Here is a 24102-nt window from a genome sequence, read left to right on the forward strand (position 1 = left end):
TATGGGGATCGGACCATAGGTGGCGCTATAACTGTTAAAAAGCTTTAAAACCATATATTTCCCATGGTAAACTACGTGTATTGGCTGTAAATGGTCTTTTCCGTCTATTATGTCATGCTTGCTAAATAAAACGTAATAACTTTTGATGCTTTTGTGCTTAAAGGCCTTAATTGCTTGAACCCCGCTAAATGCTGCTTGCAGCTTTAATTAGGGGTTCAAGCACGAAGTGCTGAACACCTATTGTTATTGTAAGGATTTTTATTATTATTATTTTCCCCTAAAACGCATCGTGCAGCCCAAACCGTAAATGCTGGAGACTTGAAACTCAGCCAAATGGTAGTCCTCAATTTGGGGAGAACCTATCAAAGTATGACAACGATTGGCCAATAGGTGGCGCTACAGCAAGCAAAAGTATGAAATCAGCCATAACTCCTAGACCGTTTGTCATAGACTCAAGTATCTTATATCACTGTAATCCTTGGCTCAAGACGGACAAAATGTATATCTCCGATTTCATTTCCGCCTGGAAAAATTTTCCGCCATTTTGAATTTTGTCCAAAACCTACTTTTGCGAACTAGTCCCTGGTTTTTTGCCTGATCGGAACCAAAAAAGTGCATACATGTTCTCTGGAGTCTGGTTATCAATAATTATCGAAAAAAAGTTGAAATTTCGATCCATGTTGCTAAGGGGCGTCAAAACGTTTGCAGGAGGCGGAGCTCATTTTACTAAAATGGCTATAACTCGTGAACGAAATGAGATATTTTCACCAAACTCGGTACACATGTGTAAGAGGTCAATCTGAGGTCACAGTAAAAAAATAGCGGCGATTGGCCACATGGTGGCGCTATAACATGAAAAAAACATAAAACAGGCTATAACCACCTGACCGTTAGTCCGATTGACTTGAAAATTGGTATGCAGTGTCTTGGTCCAAGGTGTCATGTATGTCTATGAGGACATTGGTGTATCTCAAAAAACATGGCCGCCATCGGCCAATGAAGTTTGAGCACCTATTAGACAAGGTTAACGGTGGCTGATTGAAACAAAACTCAGTGGGCATGTTCGACTCATGGCCCTAGAGGTATGTAAGAATTTTGAAAGAAATCGACCACTAGTTGGCGCTAACAAGGTTTACGCCCTCTGTAATCACGTGGTGTTGCACACATCAACACAATATGCATATCATTTGATAGATCTGCTCATGCTGAACAACTTTGCCTCAAGAGCCACTGCTGTCAATCAAACCGTTCATTAAATATTCACAAACATGTTAAAAACCTACTTTTGCGAACTAGTCCCTGGTTTTTCGCCCGATCAGAACCAGACCAGTCTAGGGCAATTCTCTGGACTCTCTCGATCAATAATTATCGAAAAAAAGTTGAACTTTTGCATTTGAATGGCTGTAATAGGGTCATTTAGAAAATGGGCGTGGCAAAATACACTAAAAAGCCTATAAATCCTTAATAAAAACTCAGAACTTCACAAAAATTGATGAGCATATGTGACATAATATGCTAAAGAAGCATGGACATTTTTATGGAGATTGGACCATAGGTGGCGCTATAACTGTTAAAAAGCTTTAAAACCATATATTTCCCATGGTAAACTACCTGTATTGGCTGTAAATGGTCTTTTCCGTCTATTATGTCATGCTTGCTAAATAAAACGTAATAACTTTTGATGCTTTTGTGCTTAAAGGCCTTGATTGCTTGAACCCCGCTAAATGCTGCTTGCAGCTTTAATTATTATTATTATTCTGCCGTAAAACGCATCGTGCAGCCCAAACCGTAAGTGCTAGAGACTTGAAACTTGGCCAGAAGGTAGTACAAAAATCGAGGAGAGGTTCAGAGAGTATGACCCCGATTGGCCCATAGGTGGCGCTATAGTGCAAAAAACAAAAAAAAATCACGTTTTTGCTTAAATCTCCTTAACCCTTTGTCACAGACTCAAGTGTCTTATATCACTGCAATCCTTGTCTCAAGACGGACAAAATGTATATCTTAAATTTCATTTCCGGTATGCAAATTTTTCCGCCATTTTGAATTTTGTCCAAAACCTACTTTTGCAAACTAGTAGAGGTTTTTTTTTGGCCAATTGGAACCAAATCAGTGCAGAAATGTTCTCTGGAGTCTGATTATCAATAATTATCGAAAAAAAGTTGAAATTTCGATCCACGGTTGCTAAGGGGCGTCAAAACGTTCGCAGGAGGCGGAGCCAGTTTACTAAAATGGTTATAACTCATGAACGAAATTAGATATTCTCACCAAACTCAGTACACATGTGTATGAGTTCAATCTGGGGTCACAGTAAAAAAATCGCGACGATTGAACACTAGGTGGCGTTATAACATGAAAAAAACATGAAAAGGGCTATAACCACCTGACCGTTAGTCCAATTGACTTGAAAATTGGCATGAAGTCTCTTGGTCCAGGGTGCCATGTATATCTATGAGGACATTGGTGTATCTCAAAAAACATGGCCGCCATTGGCCAATGAAGTTGAGCACCTATTAGACAAGGTTAACGGAGGCCGATCGGAACAAAACTCGATGGGCATGTTCGACTCATGGCCCTAGAGGTCTGTAAGAATTTTGAAAGAAATCGGCCACTAGTTGTCGCTAACGAGGTTTACGCCCTCTGTAATCACGTGGTGTTGCACACATCAACACAGTATGCATATCATTTGATAGATCTGCTCATGCTGAACAACTTTGCCTCAAGAATCACTGCTGTCAATCAAACCGTTCATTAAATATTCGCAAACATGTTAAAAACCTACTTTTGCGAACTAGTCCCTGGTTTTTCGCCCGATCAGAACCAGACCAGTCTAGGGCAATTCTCTGGACTCTCTAGATCAATAATTATCGAAAAAAAGTTGAAATTTTGCATTTGGATGGCTGTAATAGGGTCATTTAGAAAATGGGCTTGGCAAAATACACTAAAAAGCCTATAAATCCTAAATGAAAACTCAGAACTTCACAAAAATTGATGAGCATATGTGACATAACATGCTAAAGAAGCATGGAAATTTTTATGAAGATCGGACCATAGGTGGCGCTATAACTGTTAAAAAGCTTTAAAACCATATATTTCCTATGGTAAATTGCCTGTATTGGCTGTAAATTGTGTTTTCCATATGATCATATAATGTTTATAAAATAATGTTAAAAAACAGTGCAATACAATTCTCTGGACTCACTAGATCAATAATTGTCAGAAAAAGTTGAACTACTTCATTTGGATAGCTATAATAGGGTCACTTCAATATGTGGCCTTAAAATGAATACCATATTAAGCCAATAAGTGGTATTTTACTGCCCCCTGCTGTCATTTCATCATACTACTCCCTAATATTGTTATATAATTCATATTTAGACTTTATAAAATCATTATTTTAACATTTAACATGAAAACGAAAGTAAAACGGCATTTAGGCCACGCCCCCCCAGTACAAATTCACTCATAACTCGAAAACGGAAAGTCGTTGCGCGCTCAAATTTTTATGGTAAGGTCCTCTCCGGGCTCTTGATCGAAACGTGTCATCGCGGGCCTCGGGAGCGCGCCCCCCCCCCCCCCGCGGATCGCTAGACCGCGGGACCCCCGATTTTGAACCGCCGTAACTCCCGACCCAGACCACCCCGAACCTTGTGTGAGAGCTCGTTGGAAAGGGCCCATCCTTGGCTAGCTTCGATTCAAATGTGGTGTAATTTGCCCTGGGCATTCCAGAGATAAAAGCCTCAAAATACATGCCTTTGAACGGTCATAAGTCCCTGCCCCAATTGCCCAAAAACACTGTGATGGTCTCATTCAACAGGGCTCTTCAAGCACTATCTATGCTCTGAGTTTCAGAATTTTTCGCCTTCTGGTTCCCGAGATATAAGTGAAAAACCAAATTCCCATTCATTCATTCAAACACTTCAACTGTAAGATGGAGGCTGTAATTCCACTGTTGTCAACTAGAGGGAGCAGCAGTATTAGACATAGTATTAATCTTTTTATCAGCTTTCAGCTTTGGCCAACAAACAAATGGTTAAAGCTATTTTTTTTTATTATTATTATTGGACTGATAATATAGATCACAATGAAATATATGAAATGGTTAGACCATTAAAATATTTTTTCACAATAACACATCCTAAAGACATTGAAAACATATTTGTATCTGTGTGTGTGTGTGTGTGTGTGTGTGTGTGTGTGTGTGTGTGTGTGTGTGTGTGTGTGTGTGTGTGTGTGTGTGTGTGTGTGTGTGTGTGTGTGTGTGTGTAAGCATGCATTATTGAGTTAACAAGGAAAATACTTATATTACAATAACTATTATAACACAATCATATTTTGTCAGTGTTTATCACTTCATTTGCACTGACACTTCACATAATTGCTAGTAATGTGGTAAATCACGCTAGAAACATGGTAAATCATAGTAAATAATTGATGGTCTCATTCAACAGGGCTCCTCAAGCACTATCTATGCTCTGAGTTTCAGAATTTTTCGCCTTCTGGTTCCCGAGATATAAGTGAAAAACCAAATTCCCATTCATTAATTCATTCAATCACTTCAACTGTAAGATGGGAGCTGTAATACCACTGTCCACTAGAGGGAGCAGCAGTATTACATATGACCTTTTCATTAGTTTTCAGTATTGGGAAACAAACAAATGCTTTAAAAAGCAATCATTTTTTCTTTTTTTTTTCTTTTCTTTTTTATATTATTAGATCACAAAGGAATTCTAATAGACCAATACATATATTTTCTCAATAACATATTCCAAAACATTAAACACATATTTGTATTTGTGTATGTTTATTTCTCTCTCTCTCTCTGTGTGTGTGTGTGTGTGTGTGTGTGTGTGTGTGTGTGTGTGTGTGTGTGTGTGTGTGTGTGTGTGTGTGTGTGTGTGTGTGTGTGTGTGTGTGTGTGTGTGTGTGTGTGTGTGTGTGTAAGCATGCATTATTGAGTTAACATGGAAAAACTGGTTTGCTTTAGTCCAGAAAATCATGCAGTTTATCATCAGTCGGCCCATTCTCCTCTGACCTCTAGCATCAACAAGGCATTTTCGCCCACAGGACTGTCGCATACTGGATGTTTTTCCCTTTTCACACCATTCTTTGTAAACCCTAGAAATGGTTGTGCGTGAAAATCCCAGTAACTGAGCAGATTGTGAAATACTCAGACCGGCCCGTCTGGCACCAACAACCATGCCACGCTCAAAATTGCTTAAATCACCTTTCTTTCCCATTCTGACATTCAGTTTGGAGTTCAGGAGAGTGTCTTGACCAGGACCACACCCCTAAATGCATTGAAGCAACTGCCATGTGATTGGTTGATTAGATAATTGCATTAATGAGAAATTGAACAGGTGTTCCTAATAATCCTTTAGGTGAGTGTGTATATATATATATATATATATATATATATATATATATATATATATATATATATTGTATATATAGGCCTATATGATCCAAAGTAACTACCGTATTTTCCGCACTATAAGGCGCACCGGATTATAAGGCGCACGTTCAATGAATGGCCTATTTTAGAACTGTTTTCATATATAGGGCGCACCGGATTATAAGGCGCATAGAATAGAAGATACTGCAGTCAAACGTTTGACTGGGTTTGCGTTATGCAGTGGTCACCAACCTTTTCAAGCCAAAGATCACATCCAAAGTCCAAATGTAAACCAAGATCTACCACTTGCAAAAAAATATGAAAAAACAAGTGGCTGATAAACCTTGTTTATACTCGACGCGAAGGTAATAAAAAACGAATATCCGTCTGCTCGGGCAGATTCGTTTCAAAGTCGTGCATCTTCGGATGCGGAGGCGCGCGCGCGGCAAAATGACGTCATTGTGACAGCGCGCGCGCCTCCGCATCCGAAGATGCACGACTTTGAGCCGAATCTGCCCGAGCAGACGGATATTAGTACATCTCATCACACCGGCACCCAGTTTGCGCGTCTAAATCAGTTGTATGGTCTGGTGTTCAGTCTAAAACAAAACAGTTGCGTCAAGTATAAATGCCTCGTCTGTTTGGGGAGGTCCGCGCGCAGTCAGCGGAGGCTCGCGCTCCGGTGCCAGGCAAAAGTATAAACAAAAGGTTTAAGTCAGCGGTTGTTTTACAGACATTAATATAAGGCGCCAGATCCATATATAAGGCGCTCCGGATTATAAGGCGCACTGTCGTTTTTTGAAAAAAATTAAGGCTTTTAAGTGCGCCTTATAGTGCGGAAAATACGGTAGTAACTCGCTACTTGAGTAGTTTTTTCATTGGATACTTTTTTACTCTTACTCAAGTAACTATTAAGATTATTACTTTTACTTTTACTTTGAGTAAATATTTCTATAAGTACTTGTACTTTTACTTGAGTACAGTTTTTGGATACTCTACCCACCTCTGCTCAGGCTAGAGCACCCTCTACGAGACGGCTCTACACTTCTAAATGGTCAGGGTTTTCCGGCTGGTGCTCGCCCGAAACACAGATCCACAACGCTGTAGCGTCACGGAGATTCTCTCCTTTCTACAGGAGCTTTTGGACGAGGGCAGATCCCCCTCCACGCTCAAAGTATACGTGGCGGCCATAGCAGTGTTTACAAAACCTATGCATGGCCAATCACTGGGAAGGAATGATCTCATCATCCGCTTCTTGAGAGGAGCTAGGAGATTAAACCCTCCCCGGCCCCCTCTGGTTCCGGTCTGGGACCTCTCCATGGTCCTGGATGCCATGAAGGGTGAACCTTTCGAACCACTTCAGTCCGTGGATCTGCGGTATCTTTCGTTTAAGACCGCTTTCCTCGTGGCTCTCGCCTCAGTTAAGCGAGTGGGTGACCTCCACGCGCTCTCTGTGAGTGTTACGTGCATTGAGTTTGGGCCTAATGACTCCAAAGTCATCCTCAAACCAAGACACGGTTATGTCCCCAAAGTGCTTTCCACTCCATTCAGATCACAAGTCATTTCACTGTCAGCTCTTCCAAGACCTGATGGTGAGGGCGATGTGAATTTTCTCTGCCCTGTCAGGGCATTAAGAATATATGTTGAACGGTCTGCTGCTTTCAGGCAGTCGGAACAGCTCTTTGTTTCTTTTGGTGGCCGTACTAAAGGGCTAGCCACGTTAAAACAGAGCCTATCCAGGTGGATAGTTGACGCTATTGCTCTAGCTTATAGGTCTAAGGGCCTTCGATGTCCTCTGGGCATCAGCGCTCATTCCACCAGAGGCATGGCCTCTTTGTGGGCATGGTCCAGCGGAGTTTCACTCCAGGATATTTGTATGGCGGCAGGCTGGGTCTCTCTGTCTACATTTATGAGGTTTTATAACCTGGAAGTTCCCGCCTTACAGGCTAAACTGTTGTCAGTCTAACATAACACAGCTCGACTCGGATCTGTGCAGACTGTGTATTATGTATGTGCTGCCGGCACGGAAACTAGATCGACAGATCAGGCTGATTGTTCCCCCTGACTGTAATTTTACACTCACATCTGTCCCTCGGGCTCAGATGTCTTCTGACTAACAAAGCAGTTATTAAATCATTCTTATGAGATTCAGCCCACGGATGTCTATCCCGGCTATTCTACCGTACTAAGCACCCATTCCCCCTTCTCAGGAATGGTTAATTATATTCTTAGGCCCACCCCGGTCGGCCCAGATATTACCACTATTATGTGTATCCCCGGGCACATGCCCTTGGGAATATATATGTGGACATCACTAGCACGCACGGCGTTTTACATTGGGTTCCCGTAGCGTAAGCTAGCTTACGCAACACGAGAGTTCTCTCGTAAGAGAACGCTCTCGGTTACTAACATAACCTCGGTTCTCTCTAGATGAGGGAACGAGTGTTGCATAACCCTGCCGTGCTTGTGCTACTTTCTGGTTTCGCTTCAGTATGAAAAACCAAAGAACAACCTATCTTGACTCTGCTTATATAGTCTTAAGCCACGCCCCTTCTGGCGGGACGTGACGTGCACGGTAAAAGCACCCTCATTGGTGCTTACGTCACGGGCACTCCCTCGATAGGTTGCAGCAGTTGCTGCAGAGCAACCAATAGGCGCGCGAGCTGCCTTAGCTTAGGTCTGCTTATGCAGCAATGCGTTTTAAATTAATGCAAAAATTAAGGATCATTTTTTGGCTTCCGTATTCTCGAGAAAAGGGATTTTCCCGTAGCGTAAGCTAGCTTATACCATGGTCTGGGTGAATACTCGATTCTGATTGGCTGCAGGGTGTCCGTTAAAAAGTGATAATGTACACCTAGGAAAGGCGTCCTTATAGTGTGTAAGTTACGTCTGGCATAGGCCTGCTGCCATTGCCTGTCTTTCTGTCTTGCTTGCTTTCCTTTCAACACGTGAGTGAATGGTTGACAATATTTGCTGTAGGCCTAATAAAAACGATTTAGGAAACTATCTGTGATAAGTGGACACCTCGTCGGGCATTAACCCTTACTTACGCAACACTCGTTCCCTCATCTAGAGAGAACCGAGGTTACGTTAGTAACCGAGAGCGTTTTCTGTCTTTCAGATGAAGACATAGATGAGGAGGCATTTCTTCTCTTTGATGAGGACCCTATCAAAAATCTTGTCCCCAAAGTTTTTTTTTTTTTTTGAGGCTCTTCAGAGAATTGTTGTTTATTTTTCTATTTTTTATTTCTAATATTATTATTACAGTGTGACGTAAAATAAATAGCAAAATAAACATGTCCAAGTGTGTGTTTTTTCATATAGATTTTAATTTAATGCAATAAAAAATTTTAAAGTGCTTGAAGTATGTAATATAAATGTAAAACAAAGTTTTATTTTCTGAAATAAAATATTGGTTATTTTTAACCCAGGAGTTTTTAGTGTGTAGTTTAATTGGAATTAACTTAAAATTGTGCACAGAGTTAGGGCCTGTCCCAATACCTCCCCTTACCCTAGATTTCTGCCCTAACCCTTGTTTTTGCGCGTTCTCGTGTAGGGGTAGGGTGTCCCAATACTCTAAAGAGCAAGGGGGAGTGCTATTCTCCCCTTAAAATCAACCCTCAAAACATAGTGCGGTCCGATGCAGGCTTAAAACGAAGTGGAAGATGAAATTACCCAGGATACCTTGCGGACTCAGCAAGCCGGTCATTTTTTTTTAAACAAGATGGCGGATACCGCTGGAAAGGAACAATTTAAATTTAAGTATATTTTCGCAAATAAGCATGTTAAAATTTCTAAATATGTTGGAATATGTTAGTTTGATGCACATCCAATGGACTGTTAAGTTTTTAACACTAATGTCTGACGATGTTTGTGATATCTGCCGAGTGCTTCGAGAGAGTCTGCCCATCAAATATACATCTGATCTGGGTAGTTCATCTAATTTTATTTTCGATTTTGGCTTCCAAGGATTATAAAAAGAAGATGTGAGGTAAAACGAATAAAAACTAGCCGCGTTCATCTAGTGCTTCATCTTTTTCTTTACAGCGCGCTGTCACTTCTCCCTAACGTTAAACCCAAACAGCACTGAGCACAATCAGTGATTGTTGTAAAATGCAGTGTCTGCTGATTCTAAATTGCGGGAGGTGTTTGATTGTAAAAAGAGCTATTATAAGCACAATGATCCGCGCAAGAGACGTTGACCCTGTTCCCATGGCGGCGCGCGGAAACGGACTGCAACTAGACAAGCAAACTATACTTTGGGTTTCATGTGCGCGTCTAAACGATCAAATACAGACAAAAATATGGCTAAATGACCGGTTTGGAGATTTACTTTAACACAGTTTATGTCTTAAATGGGAGTTAGTTGTGGAATAGTTGGGAGAAAATGTGTATTATTAGATATGCATTCGGTCTTTAAGTGGCAGCGTCTAATAAACCTGCTAATGATTACACCTTTAATGTGAATAAAACAACTAAAGGCAAAGAGAAAATTACTCCCAGCTCTTGAATGAATAACTTTAGCTTTAATAAGCATTAATCTTTCTATAATAAACTATGCTGTGTTATTTTACATTTGATTACTTTATTAGATTTCTAGCATATTATTATGGATACTTATATCCTGATCATAACTGGGATAGTTATGTGCATGTATTCACATAGTAGTGATGTCCCATTTCATAGGGAAAGATCTTCAACTCCACTTCCCTCGTTGAGGGGACTTTACTTTTGAGGGCACTCAAAACCAAGTGGAAGTTTTAAGGGGGGAGAAATGGGACAGGGCCTTAGTTTTAAGAAATGAAACAGGACACAAAAAGTGTGACTCACTCTTCTCTAGGTTGAGGAAGAACTTGGGTAGTGGAGTTTGCACCTCAGTAAGCCTTCGCTTTGGTTGCGGAGAGGCACTGCTGCTGCCTCCACCCCCAGCTTCTGCTGCCCGATCCCCTCCGGATGTATTGCGCGTTGAGCGACGCAAGGATTGTGTGGCATCGGAATCCAGGTAGCCACAGCGTCTGCGCTTAGGTGGTGTTGCCATGATGACAGGGACACAGGATGTTTCGCTCAGAGCTGCTTGGCTGTCTGTGGACTGGGGGGTGGAAGGATTCTGGCCAGGGCTGGGGGAACGTTCTCTGAGATTCCTTTAATAAAAATGTAAATTATGAATAATCTTATCTGATCTTAGATTCTAAAAAGAAAAAGGAAAAAAGATTAATTAATTCCTACAGTATTTCATATTAGAGCTTTTAAACATTCTGACTGACAGGCTCTGTGTTGCATGCATTCTTTGATAATGCAAAATATCTAAAGCATAAACATGCAAAAGAACACTCTGAATTACAGCGGAGGCAAACAGAGATGACCCACATCTTCTGGCATATTCAGGGGTAGACATGAAGGTATTAGGATATTCAATTTGAGCACCAGTATAGACTTGACACTTTCTTTTATACAGCAGGGTTTTAGGATATTTTGTTGATCTAGTTATCAAATGGTGGATATGTTCATTAAATTATTCAAACAATTAATTTCAAGTGACTCCTGAATATAGTCAGCTATATTAATAGCTATATATATATATATATATATATATATATATAAGCTATATGAAATTTATACTGCTATTATCAAACTACAGCTACTTTTTTCCCTGATAACAGTGGAAAGAACTTAAAATACTCTGTTAGTTTTGGTCATACAGACAAGATCATTCAAAACTGTCTGTACCTTTATTTGTGTATACAATAACAACTGAACTTTGTGCTTTTGCAAAAAATAAAGACGTGGTGGATTTTTAATAGATAAAATAGGTAAACTGTTATTAAACTAACCATGTTTCTAACATCTAACCTTATTTCTCTTTTTAGACCTTACATGATAACATTTTGAAACACAATGTACTAAAACGTTCTGTCCTGTTTTTGAATGTTGTATGTCGTGTTGCCATACCACTTTGACTTTGGTTGTGTGAATGTAAAAATAACAAATATAGACAGATGACTAAGTTTGAACCTTGTGATTAACAATGGAGTAATCATTAAAACAAAGTTTGCTTTACCTAGTAACAGAAGGGTTTGTCTATGACACAGGAGTCAAACTCAGTTCCTGGAGGGCCACAGCCCTACACAGTTTTGTTCCAACTCTGCTTCAACACACACACACCTGCAGTTTTCAAATAAGCCTGAAAGACTTGATTAGCTGATCAGGTGTGTTTAATTAGGGTTGAAGCTAAACTCTGCAGGGCTGTGGCCCTCCAGGAACTGAGTTTGACACCCCTGGTCTATGAAAACCAATCAAATTGTGGGGAGATTATGTAATGCAGCATGACATTTTTGCCATACCTCCTTATTCTATAAAAACTGTTGTATTCTTTTAGCTGGTGGGATTCTCAATGGAATTTGTCTGAGATCCTCCGGCCTTGCTTCTTCTTGGGGGAGATTCTCTGAGAACCGCTCGAGAGATCCTCCGGCCGTGATTAAAGCATTTAATGCTGGGTACACACCAAAAGATAATCGGGCTGATTTTGGGCCGATTTCTCCCCTTCCGACAATCCTAGCTATGTCCCGATTATCTTGATGGTTTAACAGATTATTTTATCAGATTTCCCCTTGGTGTGAGGTAAGTTAAGAGTGTCCGAACCTGCTCGGAAGAACGTCGGAGCCGCTCCGATCGCGAATCGTAAATATTAAACATGTTTAATATTTACGATCAGAAATCCTGATGTGTGGGGGGAACTCCGAGGACAAACACGCGCACGCTCTGGAGATTATCACGTGAAACGAAACAATATCCAATCAGAAAGCGAGATGATGGAAGACACGGTCATTCTCACACACACACACACACACACACACACACACACACACACACACACACACACACACACACACACACACACACACTTGCAGGAAGCTTAATGTTAAGATTTAGTATTCATAAGTGTAAATTTCAAGGAAACAAGTTTTTCATTTTAAGAGCAGAAATTTTACAATACCTAAACACAATATTGGGTTTGAAAAATAAGAAAGCTGCAAAGTGCGTTTCAATCTGTAAACATTTTCAAATTTTTGTTTAACTTTTAAGTTTGTCACTGTTTATGTATATGTCTTTTTATGTTTGTTTATCGGCTTTACTCTTTGTACCCCCCTGACTGTAATTGTATAATTCTTAAAATCAAAAAAAAAAAAAAAGCTGAGTGTTAAGGGTTCAGTGAGGTTCTATAGACAAGAGGGATTAAATAACTTTTTCTAAAGAGACAATAAAGAATAAATAAAGACAATAAAGAATGAATACATTTCTGTATAAAAGGTTATATATAATGGTAGGTACAATGTTTTTTTCACGTGAATTTTCTGTGAAAATCATTCCAAACACTATCGCAATTTCTTCCTGCATATCGTCCGTCATGCTTATTCTGAAGTCTCACGATATTTTGCGAGATTTCCTGTGTTCATAGTCGAGACTCTGGTTGAAAATCTGTTTGTGTGTGGTGTGCTGTCTTTGTCACATCATGGCACACCACACACTATAGAAGCAAAACGCTTAAATCTAGGATTTTTTGTCCTCATGTTTGTGGTCTGTCACATTTTGAAAATCGTATAAGATGTAAAAAATCTTTTGGTGTGTACCCAGCATTAAGGACATTTGCTGAAGTCTGTTTGTCGATGATTGCTGCGCAGCAAGAAAGCTAGTTAGGGAAGCAAGTTAGTTAGGTAGACTATATATTAAACGTTGATTGAAGACGTTAGGGAACGTCGATTGGAGACGACCCAGATAGTTAGGTTTAGGGAAAAATCTACCATAATTTGGCCAGGAGTCCTCGGAATCTCCCTCTGTCGGAGAAACCACGTTGTCTTCATTCTGCCAGACTGCAGAACCCTGTTCGACAGAGGGACCATTCCAGACAGGTTTAAATTATGTTCTTACATTGGCTATTAACCCTCTGAGGTCGAGAAACGCGCCGACGCGTTTTGCTGGATTTTTTTCACATAGCAGCAACATAAACTTAAAAAAATCTGTCATTTATGGTCATATAAATAAAATAAATACATGATTATAAACTATAGAGGGTCTTCTTTTTTTGTGTACACTCACATTAACATCAAAACCTTGTTTTTATTTTTAAATAAATAAAATAAACAGGGTGCGCTTTCAGCTCACTCTGTCTCCACAAAAATCTTTCTGAAACAAGTCTGGAAAATGAACTGCAACTCAGCGAATACTTATCACACAACCATGAAACATGCGTCTAAAGAAAGCTTTAAATTTCTACTTTTAAATAAAACAGTTCACATTCAAAACAAATATTCTCCTGCAATGTAATCTGTATGAAACTAAAGAGAAGTACAGTTTCTCCCGTCTCATCTAATTAGCTGTAATGAGTTCACGCCCTCTTGCAGAGCGCGCTATTCATAAGATAATGTGCTGAGGTGATCTATGCAAAATAAGGTAAACGCCCCCTGAAATGAGTTCACACCCACTCGCAGAGCGCGCTATTCATAAGATAATGTGCTGAGGTGATCTATGCAAAATAAGGTAAAAAGCCCCCTGAAATGCTTTAAAACCAGCAAGTTTCATTCATTCACTTTCCTGCGCCGTTGGAAGATGACACGGTACACAGCCCTTCAGCTAGTCCTGGATAGCGATGAAGAGTTCACTTTTTCCTCAGAAGAAGAACTGGACTCTGACAACGAACGTTTGTATTTTGAAGAGCGACTTGATCCAGGCGTGGATAATATTTCGGATGAGTAAGTCTTTTTAAATTTACTTGCATTAGTTGGCAAGCTATTTTGTATAAACGTAGGCTACATATTTGACTGGTTGGACCATTTCCATACTTGTCATTCAGAGTAATTATATTTAAATGGTCTAGGCTATGCTTTATAAAGTAGGAGAGAGGCTTCATGCAGTCTGGTTTCTTTCGTTTATAATAGTTTTGTTTAAAATAACACATTTCGAGCTTTCTATATATTTCTCTGGTATTTTAGGCAAAGCTTATGAGTTTGGGTTCATTTATGAGGCGAGCTCCAGTTCCTGCTATTTTTAATTCTTATGTATTAAATACAGGCAATTGGTTGATGAAACAACTATTAAAATTAAGATACAATTAATACAAAACGAAATACCTATGTTACAGACAAATGAAAGACAACATTTCGTTGATTAGTTTTGGATAGATTACACATTTTTACTGTAAAATATCTGCCACCTCAAATAAGCTTTTGTTTGCCAATTTTTGCTAATATGTTAAATATAGTATGTTTTGTCAATGTAGGCTATATTCGAAGTAATGAATCCTTAACTTTGAAATATGTATGATAAAAAGTATACTTTAGTTTTTACAAAGAAAGATTACACTTCAATTGTTGTTGTAATTGTAACCTTTTTAATAAAAAAAAAATATATTTACAAGGTAGATGTAAACAAATTTTAAAAGGTAAATATAAGCCTTTTCTTTAAATAATTTTTATTGTGTTTTATTATTGACAAATTTGGGGAGAGGATACATATTCCAAAACTGAAAATACAGTATAAGAATTAACTGCACAATTACTAGACATGTTTTCCTTGGATATTATACAATTTGCAAGCAAAATTTGTGAAAAAAATAAAAAATAAAAAATTGACATGCTTCCAACTGTGAACCAATTTGGTAGAATATATATATATATATATATATATATATATTGCTCTTGCATTCTTTCTTGTGGCTATAGGTGACACACCTGAATGAATGGCTCATTAAGTATGCGGGCCCCATTGTCTCCTCAGGTGTGAACCACTAAATATGCATGATGCTGTTGAATTGTTGACGCCCCTTGCGCATATTGTCTTTACAAACAAAAAGTGTTTTACAAGATTTAAATCAATGTATTGTATTATGTGAATGATAATGGCAGGATGATCTTCACATCATTTTGAAGAAAAAACTCTAGGCAACGACATCCATTTGTCAAAAGTCTTATTGTCACATATTTAGTATGTGTTTTGTGGCCTTATTTCAGAAACTTTAGTTTTTAGTTTTTTCAATAACCATGCATAAACATTATTCTCTCAAAATACAAACATGTACATGCATGTTGCTCACATATTATGGTAGCCCTGTTTGTACTAAATAGAGTGTAATTATACCTTTGCCATTAATATGTTTATAAGCAACTGAAAAAAGCACAAATGTCAGGGCATGTCAGAACATCTCAAGGACCCCAAAAACCACTCAGACCCCAGAGGGTTAAGGGCAATAATTATGGTTAAATTCAACCAAATTGGTATATGTTGAGTATTTTATTTATTGTGTTTGAGAGTGCGCCCAGAAAGCTGTTAATGAAACTATTTGTTCTTGCAAATAGCAACTAGTCATGCTGGAAACCAGATTTGGGAGGGAAAATACCCTGAGATGATGTAGAAATGAAACTTGCTTTTTGTTTGAATGAGACTTTAATACTGATTGAATATAAAGAAAGTTAAAGAAAGAAATGTTGAAATGTTAGATCAATAGATCAATTAAAAAATGCAGAAATTGTTAAAATTATAAATCATAATAATAGGACATTTTGAGAAATTATTTTATGAGTTAGACTTTGATTTATTAAAGGGATAGTTCACCCAAAAATGAAAATTCTGTCATAATTTACTCACCCTCAAGTTGTTTCAAACCTGTATGAATTTCTTTTTTCTGCTGAACACAAAAGAAGATATTTTGAAAAATGTCGGTAACCAAACAGTTGATGGACCCCAATGACTTCCATAGTAGGAAAAAAAATACTATGGAAGTCAATGGGGTCCATCAACTGTTTGGTTACAGACATTTTTCAAAATATCTTCTTTTGTGTTCAGCAGAAAAAAGAAATTCATACAGGTTTGAAACAACTTGAGGGTGAGTAAATGATGACAGAATTTTCATTTTTGGGTGAACTATCCCTTTAATGTGTATGATATATAAAACTATGGAGAGAGAATTGTGTCTTTATTACATGCGAGAAAATAAATGATCTGAGAGAAAAAAAAAAGTTTGAGAGAAAAAGTTATCACACTGATAGCAAAAAAGCATTTCATGAGAGAAAAAATAATATTTGAGAGAAAAAGTTTTCATACCAATAGCAAAAAAGAATAATATTTGAGACTAAAAAAAGTTTTGAGAGAAAGTATTTTCTCATAGAACATAAAAAATTCTTTCTGAGAAAAAAAAAATCTCTCAAAATACTTTGAAAAAAAATCTCAAATATATATATTTTGCTATCAGTGTGAAGACATTTTCTCTAAAAAAAAAAAGTGTTTCTCTCAAAACGCTTTTCTTTGCTCTCGATGCAATTTCTTGCTCTCGTGTCAGATTTTGCTTTCACTGTGAAAATTGTGTCATGGGCGGGGCCACGTTCCTATTGGCCAGTCGGGTGAGCATCGTCTTGTCTTGGGAGTCGAACTGAATCATTACACCATTGTTCGGTTCACCGGCATAGATGCCGCCTCTGCCTTATTTGAGCACGGACACTCCAATGTTTGGGTAAGATGATTCACGGTGATCATATGCCTGTGGTTCAGATTACAAGATTTTTGTGTCTGTTACGATAGTCACTGTGTCAGATTACACGATTTTGACTCCTAAAAATCTTGTCATGTCGTGGATGGACAAGAAATATATCAGACTACACGTTTCCGACCAGTCACCGCGAGCCGTCTCACGCACACATTAACTCGCACATACACTCTCACTGTGCTCGCTCGCTCGCACGCACACTGTAGCTCGCTCACTAACTCGCGCACACACAATCGCTCACTCGCACACACACACTGTCGCTCACTCGCGCACACACTCGCTGTTTCTCGCACTCTCACACACACACACACTCACTCGTCTTGCTCACATACTCACTCGTGACGGAACCCGTCGTGGAGGACCGTTAAGCCGGGTTTTCGCCTGGAAGGCTCTATAGAAATCTGGCACTCTGTTGAACGAAGTTAAACTGAGAGAGCGTGATATTCACAGACACCAGAATGAACGAGTTCACAGTATCGTTCATCAGGCAGTAATAGGCTACTTTCAGTTCACGTTTACCCAAAATATGAACGCGTTCAGGCACAACACTGATAGTGCTCTATCCTACCTATAGTGAGAGATACAGATGCTAAACACATTAATAACAATAATTTTAGGTTATAATTCAGTTATAGGTTTAAACAGGAAATGTATCATATTGACCTTAAAACAAAATAGTTTATTCTGAGTCCAATCAAACTGTACAGGAGGTTGTATGATGAACTAGGGCTGGGCCTGGGCGATATATCGGATGACATTGTTATGCGCATCTCGTCGGTAAAGCCGGTTCCTTGATTAGTAGTAAATCGCCATCACCTGCTTTCAAATGGAGCGGCATTTACTACACAGAGCCGTAGGTCACTGACAAGCTGAGCCATATCGCATTAATTTTCGCAGGCAATACGTCCGTGATCATCTAAGATCACCGTGAATCATCTTACCCAAACATTGGAGTGTCCGTGCTCAACTAAGGCAGAGGCGGCATCTATGCCGGTGAACCGAACAATGGTGTAATGATTCAGTTCGACTCCCAAGACAAGACGATGCTCACCCGACTGGCCAATAGGAACGTGGCCCCGCCCATGACACAATTTTCACAGTGAAAGCAAAATCTGACACGAGAGCAAGAAATTGCATCGAGAGCAAAGAAAAGCGTTTTGAGAGAAACACTTTTTTTTTTTTTGAGAAAATGTTTTCACACTGATAGCAAAATATATATATTTGAGAGTTTTTTTCAAAGTATTTTGAGAGAGATTTTTTTTTTCTCAGAAATTATTTTTTATGTTCTATGAGAAAATACTTTCTCTCAAAACTTTTTTTAGTCTCAAATATTATAATTTTTTGCTATTGGTATGAACTTTTTCTCTCAAATATCTTTTTTTCTCTCATGAAATGCTTTTTTGCTATCAGTGTGATAACTTTTTCTCTCAAACTTTTTTTTTTCTCTCAGATCATTTATTTTCTCGCATGTAATAAAGACACAATTCTCTCTCCATATAAAACCGAGCAATAGGTGCTCTTAAAGTGTTAAATAAACAGTAAGATATTACCTGCACATGTTTAAATATTATACTTTCTATCTGAAGGTGTCTAGAATTTGTATCCCGTTATCTCTGGGAGACAGTGTGAATTTTTTTTTTCATTGCAGAGATTCTAAGAGTCAATGGTTTATGTTAACTAAGATGATTTTTATGCATTGTGCATAGTATGACAATGAGATTGGGTGACCAAATTTAAATAGAAATTGTGATTTGAACAAGCACATAACAGACATCTTAGAGTCATTTTATTTTGGTTTCTTGTAAAAAAGAGAAAAGACAAAGAAATTTACGTTTACATTATACACTATTCTAATTGGAGTAGTTTTCTTGCTTTTTCCTGTGTTTTGCAATGGAGAATGCTTGCTTTTTTCCACAATGAAGGACTAAGCTTTTTAATAAAATGAAGAACTGCTGTGTTGATAACCAGAAGAGACTTTTGGAAATTAAGCTGTTTAATTTGATTTTTGCGGTTCTCTGAGTGTTTTCACACAGCTGTTTTCAGACAGCTGCCTTGAAAGGTGGGATGACTGCAGAAAAATAAAAGAGGAAGTGGGGCCTGCAGCCACCCTCCTGAAAGAGGAATTTGACACCTCTGAGAGGGGTCAGCAAGGGGAGACTGATTCAGTGCAAAGGTGACAATTTCACTTGAGACTAAAGACAATTTTGCCATGCATTATGCAATTTTGTGGCAGGATGGATCAAAAGCCAGACCGAGGAGAGTGTCACAGCCTGACGATCCAATGTATCAGCCTGAAGTCAACTGAATGACAATCCACACAGAAAGACATGTATCCAATGTATCAGCCTAGTGGGCTAGGTGCTGCATTGTCAATGATCACTACAGAGACCGTTTAAAATGTAGTTAATTATCATATTAACTTGATTGTTTTTGATTATCCACTGGTTTCAGCAATTCTTCATATTTCTTCAACTAACACTGAATCTGCTTTCAATAGGTACCAGTAACAGCCCTACTGCAGGAAGTTCAACAGCGGAAGTGAGAACATTACTCACAAATCAGTTAAAACTGGGGCTGGATTCTCTGGAAAAGACATTATGACATTAACCAACTAGTTGTAAAAGCATGAATAGGTTATTGACTATGCAGAATTCTATGGAAAAGAAAAATACAATATAGGCCACAAGGCGTCCAAAGAGAAATGATGGCTAGAAAAGCAAAAATATTGGTCACTCCATTTCATTTAAAGGTAATTTTCATTTCAATAAAACAATGAATACTTATAAACTTTTGAAATCACATGCTGTCATCACCAGGGGTATGAGATGGTAATGTTATTTTTAATCTTTTTGTCCATGAATCCAAGATTGTGTGAAGATCTTCAAATCTTCTTTTAAATAGCGTATGAGCACCAACTAAAAGTTTGGAAAATTGAAATTGTGCAATGAATGACAAACTGCATTTGAGAAATTAAAACAGATTCTCTCAACTGCAATTGTAGGTCTATATGATTATTATTTTAAAGTGTTTAATCAATTTGATTTTTAAAAGTTAGGTTTACATTCACTGTGTTAAACTCAATCACATGGCGACTGCATCGGACAATTGAAAATTGATATACTAACGTTTAGGTTTCCTGTCGCAAGGGAAATGCCACAGTGTGTCTACGTTCAGTAGCTCTGTCGTCATAAAAGTTGTTACCGTTCACATTTGGTGGTATTCCACACATAATAAATGTATATGTTCCCCATTCAGTTCATAAACTGCTATGGCAGACAAAAAGGTATGAATCTCTGGCCAGAGAGGGGTGTGTGAAAGTGTGTGAAAATGAGTGTGTGAAAGATGGTGTTCTGAGAAACACCAAGACAAATAAATGATGTCAATCAAAACAGCTGTATCTAAATTTGTAAAGTGGGCCCACAGGGTAAAATATGCCCAATAAAATAACGGCCATGGATGATTTTGGCTAACTATCCTGGCCTGGGTTATTATTGTGGCAGAAAGAAACAGTGCCACACCTAACGCAGCGCATAACTTTGGGAAGGCAGAGAGCAAGCAAGCTTGCCCTGTCCACCCCATAATTAACTTTTTCCTTTTTACAGGATGTCATGATGGATCCCATCGAACAGAACTGATTCTGCTCCAAATGTATAAAAAAATATATATTGTCTTGTTACTATTTAACATGAAATTTCACAGGTATCATCAAAAAAGGACGACCGGCCGGACAAGCAGATGAGTTAATACATGTTGTCACTAACAAAAATACTTAAGGTCTCCATTCACAGGTGAAAGCAGCCAGGAAATGGTTCACTCCACAAACAAGGTACAGTGGGGTGCGGTTGTGATCTGAGGAAAAATCTTGCAACTATCAGCAAGAGTGTCAAGTCAATTCAAGTCATCTTCATTTATATAGCGCTTTTAACAATGTAGATAGTTTCAAAGCAGCTTTACAGAGATAAACGTATAATTTAAGGTAACAGAGATTCTTTTGGCTTTATAGCGGTTCTTTAATAAAGTTATTTTCCAGCTAAAGTTAGTTTTGATTGATTGCCTTCCGTCGCAATGATCCTTTGATATTAAATTAGGGGCCGCTAAGACGACACCATTCTCTCTACGCAGACTTTAAACGCGAACCTGTGATAAACGCTGATGGCGTTCACATGTGCATTAAGAATTGGTTCTATAGTTATGCGCGTTTGAATATATGTGCGCAGGTTTGTAATTCCCTACAAACCAAGCCTAAACAAAGTACTGGTCTTTCCTTATAAATTTTGATACAGAATTTTATTTTATTTTGTCACTTCGGGGTAGGTACGCAAAAAGAATTTTCCCGACAACGCTTTATCTGTAGAGTGGTAAAGGCAGCACTGCGTTGTCATCGGGTCCAGGCGAAGGTCCTTCATCAGATCTGGATACGGCCTGGATCCGGCAGGCTGCGGTAAAACCTTGGGATTGACAAAGACACTAAAATTAGCGTATATGCCATTCTTCTTATGATGTAACGAGTACATCAGGATTTATGGGAAGTGTTCCCGGTTCCAGCTGACCTAATCTATGCAGCCTAACATTGAATTATAGAAGTCTATAATGTATTATGTGAATGCTAGGTCAAAGAGATGTGTCTTTAATCTAGCTTTGAACTGACAGAGTGTGTCTGCTTCCCGGACAATGTTAGGAAGACTGTTCCAAAGTTTTGGTGCTAAATAGGAAAAGGATCTACCGCCAGAAGTCGATTTTGATATTCTAGGTATTATTAACTGGCCGGAATTTTGAGATCGCAATAGACGTGAAGGACTATAATGCGTTAAGAGCTCGCTTAAGTACTGCGGAGCTAAACCATTTAGTGCTTTGTAAGTAATCAGCAATATTTAAAAATGTATGCGATGTTTAATAGGCAGCCAATGCAGTGTTGACAGAACTGGGCTAATATGGTCATACTTCCTGGTTCTGGTAAGAACTCGAGCTGCTGTGTTTTGAACCAGCTGTGGTTTGTTTATTAAGCATGAAGGGAAACCACCCAGTAGAGCTTTACAATAATCTAGCCTTGAGGTCATGAACGCATGAACTAATTGTTTTGCATTTGTCAATGAGAGCATATGGCGTAATTTAGATATATTTTTAAGAAGGAAAATTGCGGTTTTACAGATACTAGACACGTGACTTTCAAATGAAAGATTGGTATCAAAGAGCACACTCAGGTTTCTAACCGACGACGAAGACTTAACAGAGCAGTCATCAAGTGTTAGACAGTATTCTAGATTATTTTGTGTGGAAGTTTTTTGTCCAATAATTAGAATCTCTATTTTTCAGAATTTAGAAGTAGGAAATTACTAGTCATCCAATTTTTTATATCAGCTATGCATTCTGTTCATTTTGTGAATTGGTAAGTTTCGAAGTTTCTTCGGTTTTGAAGAAATATACAGCTGAGTATCGTCAGCATAACAGTGAAAGCTAATTCCATGTTTCCTAATGATATCTCCTAAGGGTAGCATGTACAGAGTGAACAGCAACGGTCCTTGTACTGAGCCTTGTGGTACGCCATACTGAACTTGTGATCGATAAGACATCTCTTCATTTACTGCTACAAACTGATAACGGTCAGATAAGTATGATTTAAACCATGCTAGTGCAATTCCACTAATGCCAACATAGTTTTCTAGAGTGACACCTCCGTCCAAACCTCTCACCTTAAACTACACCAACCAGCCTCAGCAAACCCCACACGCCAACGCCAACGCGAAGCATAAATTAGGGGATCAAGGACGTGCTAGTAATGTCAAGGGAAAACCCATTGCAACGGTTCGCAAAGAGTCACCCTGGTGAAGATGGAATGTCCATGGGGCAACGAGATGATCAACACATCTGGAAGAAGATGTGGACAAACTAATGGTTTAAGCTTAGCATAAAAAACAATTTGTGTGATGTTTATTGATGTTTATTAATGTTTTATTTGGTTCAATTAAACTATACCATAGGGCTAAGTATTTAGATCTCATGATGTGAACAATAACTGATTAATTTGAAATTATTTCAGGTACATGTAAATTGAGAAGAAGAAAATCTCTTAATTCTGTAGAGTATAGGGACTCAAACTAGGTACATTACTGTAAAAATAATAAATAATCTAGGGACTATTTTTGAAGAAACTTGAGGGTTTTAAAATCCTAATGCAGACATCATAGATGCTAAAAAAATAAAATAATAATAATAGTGGCAATAGTTGTTCTCTAATAAGAGAGAATGGGTGATAAGTTACTTTGACGGACAAGGTCCGAATAGATAATTGGGTAAACTTCTATAGCGATGAATGAATGACTACATTAAATATATTTTAGGTGTTTCCATTTGCTAAAATAGCAAAAGAAAAAATTTCAAAAGGAAATTGATTTTGAGAAACATATTTAATTTCTGAATTATTATTAAGTGGAAGAGCTTTATAGCATAACCAAATTTCCAACTTATTACTAAAGATTTTAAAGTTTTAATGAAGCTCAGAGCATGAATTAAAACAAATTATGTAGGGGGCACAAAGTTAAAACCTAGACCAAGAACAATGTTACCCAAAACATGTTAAATTTAAAAAAAAAAATTGTCTAAACATGTTTAGACATTTCAGCGAAATTCTGAAAAGCTTTCTTAATTCACAATGAAGTTACAGATTTAATGATCTGGATCAATGGATCTATTATGAACTATTCCGCATTACCAAAAAATAGAGGCAGGATATGTTATGTCCATCAGTTAATTCTGGGAAAATAAGATGGTAGGAAGATAAGTAGTTAAAGATGAAATGGCATGGCAGCAGCTAAGGCTATTCTCATGGCAAGAGCTGGGTTAAAGAGTTCATTTTAAAGTAATGACATTGTTTGAAAAAAAATTTGAAAAAAAATTGATATTTGTGTTAAGGATAATAAATGAAAAATTCTAGAATTTCTTTTTGGTTAGATTTTATTACACAGATCCTTAAATAGAGCTTACTAAGTGAAACAAAATAAGGTTAAGAAAAATGGTTAATCAGCAGTATCAACCTGTTAGGCCTAATAGATCAATGCGATTCGAAATCCAGAAAATGATGAAACTTGACTCAAGGTCTACTAAAGGCAATGTTATATGTGATGTTTACTTTTTTACTAAAGATAGAATTAGATTGCTTGAAGATAAATTGATGGAAGAA

At 38.1% G+C, this 24102-nt stretch overlaps 2 protein-coding genes across 5 annotated transcripts in view; one reads left to right on the forward strand and one right to left on the reverse strand.

The window, feature by feature from the left end:
• The window catches only part of LOC309495590 (MSL complex subunit 3-like), a 520390-nt gene that overhangs the window by 241437 nt on the left and 254851 nt on the right, over nucleotides 1–24102 (reverse strand). For both annotated transcript variants that reach the window (XM_082165386.1, XM_082165387.1), the window contains exon 9: nucleotides 10223–10533. In XM_082165386.1, coding sequence (XP_082021512.1) covers nucleotides 10223–10533 — 311 coding nt within the window. The remainder of the gene's footprint in view (nucleotides 1–10222; nucleotides 10534–24102) is intronic.
• Nucleotides 5453–24102, forward strand: part of LOC309495615 (uncharacterized protein) — a 104728-nt gene continuing 86078 nt past the window's right edge. For 2 of the 3 annotated variants that reach the window (XR_014204725.1, XR_014204726.1), the window contains exons 1-2: nucleotides 5453–5476; nucleotides 6244–9740. Coding sequence is in view for 1 of the 3 variants with exons in the window: in XM_082165450.1 (XP_082021576.1) it covers nucleotides 6444–7358 (915 nt within the window). In the remaining 2 variants the exon portion in view is untranslated. Of the gene's footprint in view, nucleotides 5477–6243; nucleotides 10217–24102 lie in introns of those variants that run through there. The other variant, XM_082165450.1, reaches the window with a different exon arrangement.

This window comes from Leuciscus leuciscus (genome assembly GCF_965113295.1).
Source record: "Leuciscus leuciscus genome assembly, chromosome: 3".
Taxonomy (NCBI): Eukaryota; Metazoa; Chordata; class Actinopteri; order Cypriniformes; family Leuciscidae; genus Leuciscus; species Leuciscus leuciscus.